This window comes from Talpa europaea, assembly GCF_964194135.1.
Source record: "Talpa europaea genome assembly, chromosome: 7".
NCBI classification, from domain to species: domain Eukaryota; kingdom Metazoa; phylum Chordata; class Mammalia; order Eulipotyphla; family Talpidae; genus Talpa; species Talpa europaea.
The window spans coordinates 75,099,311-75,113,671 of NC_140074.1; the positions used below are offsets into that span (position 1 = coordinate 75,099,311).

At 38.8% G+C, this 14,361-nt stretch overlaps 1 protein-coding gene across 2 annotated transcripts in view; it reads left to right on the top strand.

Annotated features, from left to right (window-relative positions):
- The window catches only part of AOPEP (aminopeptidase O (putative)), a gene marked incomplete at both ends in the record, with an annotated part of 347,198 nt that overhangs the window by 63,868 nt on the left and 268,969 nt on the right, over nt 1-14,361 (top strand). For both annotated transcript variants that reach the window (XM_084237515.1, XM_084237516.1), the window contains one exon: nt 6,910-7,155. In XM_084237515.1, the coding sequence (XP_084093641.1) occupies nt 6,910-7,155 (246 nt within the window). The remainder of the gene's footprint in view (nt 1-6,909; nt 7,156-14,361) is intronic.

Below are 14,361 nucleotides of genomic sequence, written 5' to 3' on the forward strand. Positions count from 1 at the left end.
CCTCTGCTGGTCTCTCAACACAGGCCTGCCAAAAAATACCCCTCTGTGCACAAGCCAATCACATAAGCTGTCGAGAGAGGTCATGGGTGACACCCCAGGGAAGCATGCCCCCATACAGAAACTCCAGATCTGGGGAATGGAGTCCTTCCCACACTCATTTCCATGTCAGACATCTCATGACAAGTTTTCCCTTCATTTATTACTGAGCTTGTCCATCAAAAATGTAGCTCACCTTTGCTTAATCCTCTCCTGGCTGTATGTTTCATATGTGCTGTCTTTACTCAGGAGGAGTGGCTTGTGTTTTGATTCATTAAATTTCGATCATGCTAAGTTTGCCAACAAAGGTGCTCTGAGTGACTACTGCTGTTGTGTTTTGGTTATGTTCACATATGGTCCCCTTGCCTTCCCCATCCCTCTTTATACTTCAGGCCTTCTTAAGATAGCCAGTTCAATTCCCACAAATGTAACTTTCATTTGCCTGAAATGTTCTCTGGAATCCAGAAATCTGGGTAAGCTTTTGGTCCCCAAAGTTTTGATTGATCACTGTTCCTATGGGCTAAGCTATAGGGAAGACATTCTCTTCCAGCTCCATGTTCACACATGTGCCAACCCACACTGGGTGAGCAGTTAGTAAATATAGTTATAAGGCATTTAGGTAAACTGCTGAAAGCTTAGTAACTGTGTTTGTCTACAGTATTATTTCCCTGGTACTCTGCTTAACTTCTTGAGGCCTTTGTCAAATCATTGCCTTCACTTTGGACCCACATAGTTTAAGCTCAACAGGGATAACAGCTAGAGTAACTCAGCAATAATTATTTAAAGAATGAAAGAAAGAGAGGAGCTACAAAGAAGAAGAAAAGCATTGAGATTACTCATTCTAAAGAAGTGAAGAATGGTTAGGGCAAGAGGTCTTCTTTAAAGTTGTAAAGTTGGGCCTCCCTGGTGGCGCAAGGGTTAAGACGCAACCTATGAAGCTATCCAAGCCACTGCAGCACGAGTTCAATTCCCGGCCAGCCAGGGAGCAACCCACATGATGCAGCAGACCTCTTCTGACTCACCCGCTGCTCCCCTCAGCAGTGTACTTTGGTCAATCTGCCTGTTCTGTTCCCCACTCTGTCTCTGGTGAATCCTTTCACCCCCCACATCTCTGACCTGTACTCCAGCTCTTGTATGCATAAATAAATAAATCTTTAAAAAAAATAGAGTTGAAAGTTGAAATGTTGCCTTGTTTCTATGTCTTTCAAAGTTTAGAAAAGAAGAAATTATATATTTATATTTATATATATGAAATCATAGGGGGAAATTGCCAGTTTCCAATACAGCCTCAACTGTGAGAAAAACCTTTTCAGATCTTCCTGGGTCACTTTGATTTCTTTATCCCTTGCTCTCTCATGCATGTTGATTATCTCTTATTGCACATATCTCATTTTGCTTTGCAATATATGGAACTCCCTAAGAAAGTGCATCTAGCTTTCAGACACTACTATATTATCATATGCATTAACACATTGTGGGCTGGTGTTGGCATTTTGAATACTTGTGATTAATACAGTAACCATGTGTCTACTTACTAAATGTTAATAAATTATGTAAACATTTTACTGTGTCACTGTACTTAGAATTTTAATTTTTTTCTTCAAACAAAACTGTAAACTCCTCAAGGTAGGGTCAGAGGTGTATTTATCTGTGTGTACACTACAGTACCTTGAGGGATGCCTTGAATAGAGCAAGAATGCAGAAAATATTGAATAAATTTTAGGATTTAGTAGATTTTTTTTTTTAGCATGGAAGGGAATGTAAAAAAAAAAAAAAAAAGAAGGAAAAAGGATATGCATTCTCAATGGAGACTTTTTCCAGAGGTTTCTTTTGATGCTAAACAGGGAAACATTTGCAGCAGGTGGTTTCAGTACAGTTCCATCTTGAAACAAGAGGGTGGTTGAAGGAGAACCTTGTGAGCTAATTTCCAATCTTGTGATTTTGAGTGTAACCTGGTCACTCTGACTCCTTGGAAAGACCTCTAGTAAAATATTTTCAGCCCAGCAATTATCTAAGAGTGACCCAATGGTCTAACATTTATTTCATTCATATTTCCATTCTTAGTAGTACTCATGAGTAGTGCTGCCCAGGAGAACAGGAAACCAGAGAACCACAGAGCAGCCGAGCTCAGTTCTGAGAAAAATCCAGGGTCCAGATTTATTCAAGATGATTAATGAAGTATATGGGGAAGGAGGGTCAGAAGGCAAGAGCTTGTGATTACTCATGATTCTTAGGAATATTACATGGATTAATTAGTATAATGCAAACAAGGTGGTCAGAACAATTTTTGGCACATAGTAAATGTTCAATAAATGTAAATAGTCATTGTGATTGGAGCTTTTGTTTATCATTCTTATCATTAGTATTACAGAGTATTTATTAGCAATAAATAACCAAGCATTGATTATTAATCTTTACCTTTTAAAACACTCTGGGCAAAAAGGATAGCTATTTCCAAATGCTTGATTTGTTGACAATATTGAGAGTATATTGGAACAGGTGTAAAGATCAACAGTTAAAGGTTAGTCTTTAAAGGAAGATGAAAGATCTTTGAGTTAATACTGACTCTCTGACAGACTATGACTTTATAAAAGTACAGTGTTCCCTCACCACTTCAGGGACATGACTGTTAAATGAGTTATCATTAAATCACAGTGCCAGAAGAAACCCCAGAAACCATTTTAGGTTCTTTGTTTTTAGCTAAAACAAACAAAATACATACAACAAAATGCATACGTTTTAAGTGTTTGACTTAATGAGGTTGCCACAACTGCAACACCATAACCCAAATAGAGTGATACAGAGAATACTCCATTACTCTAGTAAGTTCCTCCTTCCAGTTAATTCCTCCCCTCCTCTAGCAGCCAGTTTTCTAAGATCATGTTAGAGAACAGGAAGAGGAGGTTCTAGATACTGAGTTGCTCATCTCAGGACATAGTGTGAGAACAGCCACTGAAGCCCAGGTTTCCCGATCCCCATATTGGAAACCACTTGTGGCATCCCTGATGCCCTTTCAGTTTTTACTGGGAGCATTTGTGGTTTCAACTATTGCTCAATTACCTTAACAACTTGCATTTTTGCCTAGACTTTGATTATGAAAAATGATGCTAATTCACATAATTGGAAAAACCCTCATGAATCTCTTTAGTGCCTTTCATGTCCAGAGAGTTTTTAACTCACCTTTTCTCTTGAATCATTGGCTTTTTTGACTAGAGAATAGAGGTATATCTATATTTAACTTTGAAGTTCTTGGCTGCAAGAAATATTCTTGCCATATAGTGTGCTTCTAGTTAGGCCCACGGAATGCCTCTTTGTAAAATTGTGCTTTGATAAATAGTATTTAAATTTATGTCCCAACTTTGCTCCAAAGATGCCTTTATACCTCCAATATCTCCATTATTTAATGTGCTCTGAAAGCTTTTCAATAGACTGCTAGCGTAATCACTATAACACATTATATACCTATGTCAATACATTAATAATAGTTACTATGGTGGTTCAATAAATGTTTTTTTTTTCACTTTATATGACCTTTTTCTAAAAAAAAATTTATGCATACAAGAACTGGGGTACAGGCCAGAGATGCAGGGGGTGACGGAGTGGGGAGCAGAACAGGCGGGCTGACTGAAATATACTGCTGAGGGGAACAGCGGGCAAGTCAGGAGGTCTGCTGCGCCTTGGCCGGCCAGGGAATCAAACTCATGCTGCAGTGGCTGCGAATAGCTTCATAGGTTGCGTCTTAACCCCTTGCGCCACCAGGGAGGCCCCATCACTTTACATGACCTTTGATTGAATTGATGCACCAACACAGTGTTATGGCCACATAGTTATTGCACACGCAGCTTATCAGTTAAATGATTATCAACAGGCACTTTTCCTCACTTTCTCCATAAAGCAAGGTTATCATTCTGGCATCTAGACTAGAGTTTAATATCAATAATTATATTCTTCCTGTCACCTTATCCTGGCAGAAGTTTTATTGTTGTTTTGACTTATGACCTAATCCACTTCCTTAATACCATTCTCTTTGAGGGTTAGAATTCAGCATATGAGTTTGGGGTGGAACATAGCCATTCAATCAATAGCAAGCTACTTAATACAGTACGAGTACACTACAGGATGATTATTGTTTGAACCTGAATTCAACTGAAACTCAAGTAGAATAAAATATATATTTGCTATTTAACTTAGAAAAATTTTTTATTGTTATCCCCTTATATTCCAAAGGAAATTAAAACTAGTCTGATAAATTGCCTGATAGGACCCTTGGGAATCAACTATATTTTCTTTTCACTTAACATGTGGGAAAACAGAGGTCCAGAGAGTTGGTGAAACTTGCCCAGAGACAGATACTTTTGGTTTGAATCAGTGTAAGACCAGGGTTCTTTTTATTAATATGCCCCTCTTTTCCTTTTACAAAGCACTTCCTTAGCTCAATTACCTTATTTATTATACTGTATCTGCAAGCTTACGGAAATGGCTTCTTCCCACTTGTCTTGGGGAGGACTTTTACATTCTCAGAACTGTGTTACAGCAGCTGACTTTATATTGACCCTGGAACTAAAAAAATACAATTAAAATACCACAAACATTTAAAACTATGTGCATTATATATGTGTGTATATATATGATGTGTGTATATATACACACAGATGACATACAAAGCACAGATACAAAGCACAAAGAGAGAATGGTCTTAGGTTTGAGAATTCCCGGGTTGTTGTACTTCAATACTAAAGGGTTTAGAAGTAGTTATCTTTTCAAGGGTCATGGGAACATTTATTGCCACCATTTATTCTCATTTTTGAGACAGAATGGTGAGGTCAATCGTAGTTTTGCTGTAAGTCCTTCAAAAGCTGAATAGTGAAACCAATTTATTTTCCTCTTTGCTGTAAGGTTATATATAAAGGTATAAGTATATGATCGTCATAAAAGATAAGGATCTCATGAGGGATAAAGGCAGACTATAAATTTTGTAAATATGCAAATTAAAAATCTGAACTCACGAATAGGGTAAGAGGGCTCACATTCTTTTCACAAAGCTGTCATATACAATGCATCTGTCCTCAAAAGCAGGAAAGATTAGAAAAACCCTGGGCTGCAGAAGGAGGCTGGGGTCTTAGTTAGAGAACTTTTTGTGTATTTGTAATTGGGCTGGGCCATCACCTGCCTTTTCCAGAATAGGTAAAGAAAGATAGAAGTGCAGTTGGACCACAGAGAAGTCGTACTCCCAGTTTTTTCCTGTCTAGTCACACTGGATGGTGAAATGAGCTAGACTTGCTTTGGGGGTTTGCTCATAGGTCTCATAATTCCCTAGATCACCACACAGTTTAATTGTGAAAACACCACTCCCAAAGGAGACATGATCAGATTCTTCAAATATGTAAGGTTTGTCTCTAGGCTCTTCGAAAAACTTTGCTAAGGACCCCAGTGTCTTCTCTGCCACACCCTCATAGATGATCTCACCTGGAGAATCAGGATTGCCCAAGTACCCACTGTCCTCAAATTCATCAAATAAACACTGCTTTTTGACAGAATCAGATTGAAGCAACAGAGGTTCAAACTGGAATTGCTGGACACACAGCTTGCACAGCTTCCAACACACAAGTCCTGGTGGCTGGTGAGCAGGGTGTCCTCTCTCTGCATGTGGGGCCTGATACAGGCCTGGGCAGAGCCCGGAAATGCCAAGCAGAACAGGAGGTTGACAGCTGCACCCTGGCAACCTGGCAGAAGTTTCTGTGGGTCTCCACCCATTTTCTTACCCTCAGCTGAGCTGAAACACCATCAGTGCTGGAAGCTGTGTTCTATTGAGGACAAAGCTTATCTCTATAGCTGTGTGGATCTCTTGAGTGCTGACCTTGAGTGGTGAAAGGCACTTCAAAAATTTGGGGAGTAATTATTGTACTTTGCCCATATTGGAACATGCCAGCATTTTATAGTTTTTCAGTAGTCACTGTAAATCTAATAAGCAGCTTAGTCAGAATTATAATTTGTAAATTAAAATTAAGGGGCTTCCCACTGTGCTTGAATATAGGATTTGTTAACAGGTAAAAAAAATAGAGTTGCCTTTGATGTAGGTTTCTCAGGGTAGATAAGTTCTCTTGAGGTCTGTGAGTCAAATGCTAGGAATTCTTTTCTGCTCCACCTTTGATGGAATAACTGGCAGTGGTCAGATGGTTCAGGCTGAGCTTCATCTGTTTCCTTAAAAGGTTGATTCAGTTAAATTTGTATTGAAAGTGAATTGAGTAAAATATTTTACCACGTGTCCTCTATGTCCCTTAACAGTATAACTTCTGTTAAAAAAAAAAAAAAAAGCAGCATCCAGCACCCAGGTAACTCTTGAGTAAGATGGATTGTGTTCTTTTAAAAAGTTGGAATCTGCACTGTCATTTGGTTCATTGTTCTACCTGAGTCCACATCTTTTATTCTAGGAAATGCCAGAATGGGATTTTTAATTTGGTTGCACCATCCTGCCCTTTCTAAGTTATGAATCATTTCAGATTTGGAAAAGATTTTTCCCATGGTGTTATTTGAAAGCACATAATGCCAGAAATTATTTTTTATTTTGGTGGGATATTGTTTTGAGTCTTAGATTTTTTTCCAGATGCTAAAAGGAGGTTTTATTACTTTCACTAAGGTTAAAGTGAAACTACTCAGTCTATCAGCATATCCATAAGAATTTTGACCTGTAATTTTTAAAACTGCCTCACAGAAAAAGACAATCCAAGAACTCAAATGAATGGTCTTTGTTCGTGAGTCCACAAGAGCTCTCCTAGAACTTGTCCATATCTGTGAATTATCCTCACTCCCATGGCAAGAAGAATTAACCTGATTTACCATAAAGACCATCTGTTTATTTCATGTTGTTCGCAGGCACATTGGCATTTGTGATCATGTGGACTATCCTTGCCGCTTCCAGAATTCTTCTGCCATCACCCAGGAGATCATTCCTTATCGGATCTTTGCCCCAGTCTGCCTCCAGGGTACTTGCCAAGAGACCCTTCTGCCGCTGATTCCTCCTTGCCTCTCAGCAGCACACTCTGTCCTGGGAACACACCCCTTCTCCAGGCTGGATGTCCTCATCGTCCCTGCCAACTTTCCAAGTTTGGGGATGGCCAGGTATTTTGTTCTCTCTTGGAGAATGTTCTTTGGAAATTCTTTGACTGTTTCTTGCTTTCCTTGAGCTCTGTCAGGGCTGTTAATTTGATTAGGCTGTAGGGACCATCGTTGCTCACACTTGGGTATTTAATTGCTAACGCGAGGCGTAGTTTGTACATAGATTCCACCGTGCCTGAATTTTTGGGTGTCATGGCTCCATTCAGCAGCCTAGAAAATGAAAAAGTCCCATTGTTGCTGGGATTGTGAACAGTTGTAACCCCAGGGTGATAAATGTTAGAAGAGGCTTATCAGTGGTTGGTTGGCTTAGGTGGTGAGAATATAATGCTAATGAGTTCAAGGTCTTAGCTCTGGCAGGGTGACACACAGTCCCAGGGATATGGGGTGCTTGCCTAATCTTGACCAGCTGTCTCTTCCATTCTCACCATTGGTCACAAGGGCAACAACAGGAGAGCCCCTGTGTCAGAAAGACTATTGTGGGAGCAGTGTAAATTCAGCAAATGGCTTTTGGCAGAGAATGGGAGGAGAGTCAGTTGTCCCACTGCTGTTTTTTAATATAATAAATGCACTTTTCTTCATTACCATCTCACATTTTTTTTATTTGTTTAAATGATTAAATGACACAGGCTAAAGCAAAAATAGAAATATTGTGTTTTTATGGCATTTTTGAAATTAAAATACTTAACAAAGAACACATAAAGGGCAGAAGAGAATAACTGAAAATACATTATTTTAAAGGTGTTTAGCAAACACGATTCAACTATATTTCCATTTACTACATTTAAATCCTATGTTACATGTATTTTTTTTTTTGAGGCAACATTAGTTGGTAATGCTGTATATGATTTAGAGGAATAATCCATACCTCCTCAGATATGTGTTACCGCACCCTACGCCTTCTCACCCCCCCTCTCCTGCCACCATGAAAGCACCCATAGACCTTTACTCTAGGCCACTGGGTCCCTTCCCAGTCTTTGTTCCTCCCTCCCTCCCTTCTAGTACTCTCAATTCTGAATAAATGCAGTAGTCTCATTTTTATCTCAATTTAGTTCCTATAATCAAGACCTGAAATTAACCTTTCCCTATATATTATTTACACCTAAAATTCATTCATCGATGTCATTTATTCATAAGTAGCTCCATTTCACTAAGCATTTTGCTTGGTTATATACTCAGAGTTTTACTTGGTTTTACTTCTGTTTGAAAATTTTAATCATTAACAGTGTATATGCTTGACTAAGGATGGGAAAAATAAGCTCATCAAAACATGTGACGTTAAGTTTTTCCTTATTAGTCAAGGAAATTCCTGCCACCAATTAATTTCCATGCTTTTGAACATCTGTCATTTGTGGTGTTTTCCCTGAAAATTGCAAACATTCTTAGTAAAACCCATGAGTAGAGAAGAACTGACCAGAACATTTGCTTTTGATCTTTATTACATACATATATTTTTTAAAAGATGGTTGACTAGTCTTAATCCTCGAGAAGGCCTGAGAAAATCATTTAGACTGATTTTTATCCTATGTTTATGTAGATAATAGGAATGGTAGAAACCAGGTAATTAAATATATTTGCTTATGTGCATCATATAATTGTCTTGGATGTCTATATATAGAATTTGTCTTAATGAGGGGACTTCTCTGGTCCCTTTGAAGAGTCTGCTGGAGTTAATTTAAGGCGAGTTATTGGTGAAGAAAGGGTTGTTCATTAAGTGGTTCTCATTTGTATACAGTTTTGAGGGGCCATATTTATTTGTGAGTGAGTGTTTAGCACTTTATGAAATTTGACATTTTTCAGGGCATGTTTGCTAACAGTTCCAAGTTCTGACCTGAGGGAACTAAAGGCAGGAGTACTTTTCATACAGAGGACCTTATTTTATATAACTCCTTCCTGACATCAGTCTGCCAAAACCAGAATTTGTTGACCTGAAGGCCATTCTATAAAGCTTCTCTTTTCAGATTTGCATGCCCAAGCAGGAAGGCTGTGTGTTTGCTGCTTTTTGAGCTATTTAGAGTGATTTAAACATGCTTAACTGTATTTTTAAAGCAGTAAGCCTAAGAACCCTAAGGCTAAATGGTACTGGGCACAAATGTCCAAAAATGTGATGGTGATAATAGCAGCAACAAGACTGCTTTTATGCTTAAAAACAGGAGAACCATACACTTAAGAATTTGTGGTTGGTTGTCAAATAACATTTTTTCCTCATTTATTTCTTTCTCTGTAAACTGGAAATAGTCTACCCTGGTCTAGATGTTTTCCTGGGCTTAGTTACCATCCCCTGTATTTGAGCTGTGGAGGGAAGATTGTGGTATCTTCCACTGCCAGTTGGGGGTGGGGAGGAGGAGCACTGTTTTCCTAGTTCTGGCCTAAATTGATTCCACTTGCTTGGCCTGACTCTTGCGATCCCAACACCTTGAGCCACATGTGGCTGAGTGGGGTTTATGACTCAGCTGGCTCCCGGGTCCTGCTGCCTTATTTACAATCAAGGCTTTACTTGAGGCTGGAACAAAGCAAATCTGGAAAAAAAATGACAGACTTAGAAGTCAACTCTGTACCCTAAGCAGGAATGGAGAAACCCAAGGCTAGTAGGAGCCATCCCAAAAGACCTCCACACTGAAATTTGTCACTGCTGTTAGTTGTAATGTGTGAGAGATCAAAGGATTTCTTGGTAAATGAAACGATTCTCAAGTCCACATTTTATAAACATATATGCAAGATCATAAATTCCATCCCTCTGGACTGCATAGTTATTAGGTCTTAATCATAATGAATACTACTTTAATGTTCTTTTTTTCTGGTAAAGGGCATTAAACATTCCCATATGAACTAAAATGGACAAGTTATTAATAATCATTTTAAAGGGTTTTTTTTAGACTTTTGAATGATATCCATAGTGATTTCTGTATTTTAAATGTTACGTATCATGGTTTGTGTGAATAATCTTAAAACTTTCCTCTCCAAGTCTGATTTTGAGACTGATTCTGATATTTCAGTGAAGTAGGAAAAGTATTTGCACAACTTGAATATAGGTGATATGAAAAATCATTTTATAAGAAGGTGAATAATACACAAACAACATTTTAGAATTTGGAATTATTTTCAAACACAGCAGTAACTAGGACATTTATCAATACTGTATGTAATTATTTTTTGTGACCTTTTAGTATAATAGAAGCTATTACTTATAAACCCCTCCCCCATCCTTTTCTGAATCACTATGGGAGGGGCAATGAATACAGTCATCCATTCTGATGCTGAAAAAAATCCCTAATTTTCCTTTAAGACACTATTAACAGCTACATTTTCATACTTTTCTCGTCTAGTAAGTATGGGCTTTCTGGCTTTGCTCCATTTTGTGTGTGTGTGTGTGCAAGGCAGAATCTTTGATATGGGGAGCAATGGAGAGTACATTTCTTGGATTGAGTAATGTGATCTCTATCGAAGATATGCATGCATTTTAAATACATTTCCAATGTTTGTAACAGCTCTCTTCTTGGTGCTATAATTAGTATTCTGCCATTTTCATGTGGCCTCATAGATTCTCAGGTGTCTCAGCTAGAGATTGACTAGTAAGCCTTATTTCCTAAGTATTGAGGAATACGTGAAAGGAGCTCATCATCATTCTTATACTCTTTGTTATAATAATAATAATGTTAATGGAATAATATCCTAGAACCAGATTTATGACTGTTCCTTAAAAATTAACACCTCAGTCTTACCTCTCTGTGTTTATAATAAGTGCCTTGCTTCACCATTTGTCTTTCAGCAGCTCGCAATTACATGTCACAGGGCATAATTAGGTTGGCAGATCTACCTTGCTGACATCCAAATACATTCTTTTTCCCCACTTCTATTTGAATTTCAAGAATCTCCTTCAACTCATTTCAGAGTGCTTTCATGTTTACAGCACCAAATAAAAAATTCATGTCTTACATGGCTGTGCTTCCCAGCTCTACCATCCAGTAGAGGCTGCACTCCTGGTCTCATGGGGAAATTGGGGAAAAAAATAAAAAACAAAAAACACAGCAGTGTGGTTGATGATAGGTGACAGATTCTGCTTTGATTTTTTTGTGATTGTCTTGTTCATCTGTTCATAGTTTATTCATTCATTTATTCTTGCAGTAAATTTCTATTAAACACTTACCTGTCCACCTGAGTCTACAGGGATTGGTAAGATTGATGAGGCTTCTGTCTTCATAGAGCTTGCATTCTAGTCAGGGGTGAAAAAAGTATACTACGAAAAACAAGTGATTAACACGTGTGCTTGAGGTAAAACCTAATTAAGTGCGGAGTGACTGGAAATAAATAGCATTGTTGGTGTGGGGAGGGAAGACTTCTTTAAAGAGTGGCTTTTACAATAAGATTGAAAAATGGGAAGGAGCCAACTTTGTGACAATCTGGTAGAAAAGCAACCCAGACTAAGGAAGTTCAAGTCCAAAGGCCCCAAAGTGGAAACCGTAATAATCGGCTAGAGGAGCAGAAAGAAGACCAGTGTGGCTGAGGGCAATGAACTTTTAGAAAGACTTTCCTTAAATTCATTTTGGTACCAGGAAATTCCATGGTCCCTTGGGACTCATGTCCCCAGAGCCATCCGCATACCAGTATGAGAGGTAGGGAGAGCCACGAAAAAATGACAGAGGTTGAGTGGGGACTGATGGTTCCAGACCGGTGTTATGTGAAGAGTCACAAGAGAGGTCAAATCTTTCCTTAGTTTTCTGGGGACCAACAGTGTCACACCATCTCATGACTGGCTGATAAGAACCTGACTTGGCTTAGCAGTTGCTGTCCTTGACCAAAGTTCGAAGCAGCCGAGCACCTGGCACACAGACTGGCAACCCTCCCTTTGAGAAGTCTCAGCTCCCACCCCTCTGTTTCCTCCTGCTCCCCCTGACACACATACACAGCTGCTGATTGATTCATTTTTTAACAAAGCAGGTCCCAGGGAGAGAGGCTATATTTATATGTTTGCTCATCTTAATTTTTAAGTTTTTTAAAGGCGGAACAAAAATGGGATTGATGAAGAGTGAAGAGAAATAACCATCAATTACTTAAATATCGTCAGTGTACTTCATAGTAGATAAAAGCTATAAAGCTCCCTATTACACAGGGCTTGTTCTTAAAAGATTTGATTGTGCAATAAAAGGCTTCTGAATGCTTATACTAGTTCCTGACTATTGCATGCACAATTTTCCTAAGTACCCCAATTTGCGAATAAACGGTGTGCACATACATGCCCAAGAATGAACATAACCAGCTTTCCCTCCACCCCCTCCTCCTGGGGTTAGACAGGGTGTTGCCCTGTTTATTCTTATCTCCCAGCCAATGTGTGATAGAATCAGCAAAACATAACATGCTGGTACAAAGGGCCTGTTGTTTTCAACCTTCTAATTGTGCTCCATTCTGCTGGGGAAGGAAGCAGTCATAAATTTCTGTCATTATCTTAAGTAGCAGGGTTTCACAGCTTTGGGAGTTTTTCTTTGCTTGTTCTTTGTTAGCTTCTACTTGAATTTTTTTTTTTTTTTTTTTTTATCACCAAACCAAAACTCTCATACTTCTGAACAATTCTCCTTTAAGTTTCAGGGAATGTTATACCATGACTTCAAGACAGGATGCAACCATAGTGATTCTTTCCTTGAAGAGTCTGCGTTTGATTCATTAATGAATGCACCTTTCACTTCACCAAGGTCGCCAGCTCCTCTTCTCTCGTGTGTGGAGAATTTGGAGTCTATTTGTGGATTTGGGTTATTGTCACTTTTTTTTTTTTTCTATTTTGCTTTTGGCTTGATGTTTGCTATCACTTTCACAAGGGTTATCTACTGTATTCTAGGGGCACCTCCAAATCGCCACAAAATGGAAATGGGTCTTCATTTCATCTGTGTCTTTGTTATTGTTTGTTTCCCAGACTTTAATAAATTTTCAAATTTCTTTCTGTGTGTGTTGTTTAAAAAATACTTTGAAGGGGCATTCTTTCCCCTTTTTCCAGTATAACTTTTCTCCATTTATTTTTTTCAGCAGATGGGTGTGAATGATAGAAAACAGCTTGAACTATCTTTTTTTTCCCCTCATAAAAATTTAATCCTTTGTTTACTGGCACCCCTGTGTCGCTGGAGTGATGAGCAAACAAAACGTGTTCCGAGTGGCGAGGTCCGTGGCAGGTGACTCCTCCCCACTCTGACAAATCCCCTTTGTTGTTTTCTTTGTGTCCGTTTCTCCATATTGTTTTTTATTTCTGTTTTTCTTGAGAAAATCATTTGACTTTGTTTCCCCTTCTGATATGTTTTGTTTCTGTCATTTTTTTTCTTGAAATAGTAACTGGTAATCATACAGTGATTTTCTTTTGGGACTCTGAAAGCCCTTGGCTGTGTTTGATTAGTGTTAACAATACCAGTTTGTACTGAGAGTAGCAGCTTGTGAGAGGGAGTGTGTGTTCTCCATTCTTTACAGCACAGGTGCAGTAGGACATACAATGTCACCATGTCACTTAGAGCTAAGAGTTCAGAGAGAGAAGGAAAGTGCCTCATCCTGAGGAGCTTGTGTTCAGACCAGGCAAAACTGACCTGTAACCCTTATTGGGCATGCCCATATTTGATCTCCCCATGGAAATCATCTCATTGAGTCAATTTGAAGATTAGCATTCACTATGAGCTCATTTGGAGATATCCAGAGAACCTGAGTACCAGACAAATCCTGGATCACATGTGTAAGATGAGGTGGGGCTCTCTTTCTTTTCTATTGGAACAATGGGTAGAGTGGACTCTCAGCTTTTGCCTTAGCCAAAATCATCTTCTTGCCATCAAACAGCTGTGCTGCTTGTCACAGCTCCAGAGGTAGCATTTTATCATCATTATGCCATGACCCCTCACCTTCTGAAAAATTATTCTTAAGTGTTTTGTTTTCTTTGAACTGTTCTCCACACTCATAGACTGACAGTCTTACCTTCAGAGAACACTGCTTTGGTCATCCTTCAAGAGAAGTTGTCAGGCCTTTGAAAGGCTTTCCTGAAACAATCATCCCTCTACCTGCATTTGTAATCTTCTCTATCGATGTCATCATGGCCTTAATCTCTTCCAGCGCTTGAGCCTGAGATGACCCGTTGACACTACCTTTCCATTTCTATATTGCAAAGAAAAGGCTTTTTTTCCCCCTTCTAAAAAATTTCTCTACAGAAGCATCATCACTAAATAGAATATATACTTCCTGGGCAAAAAA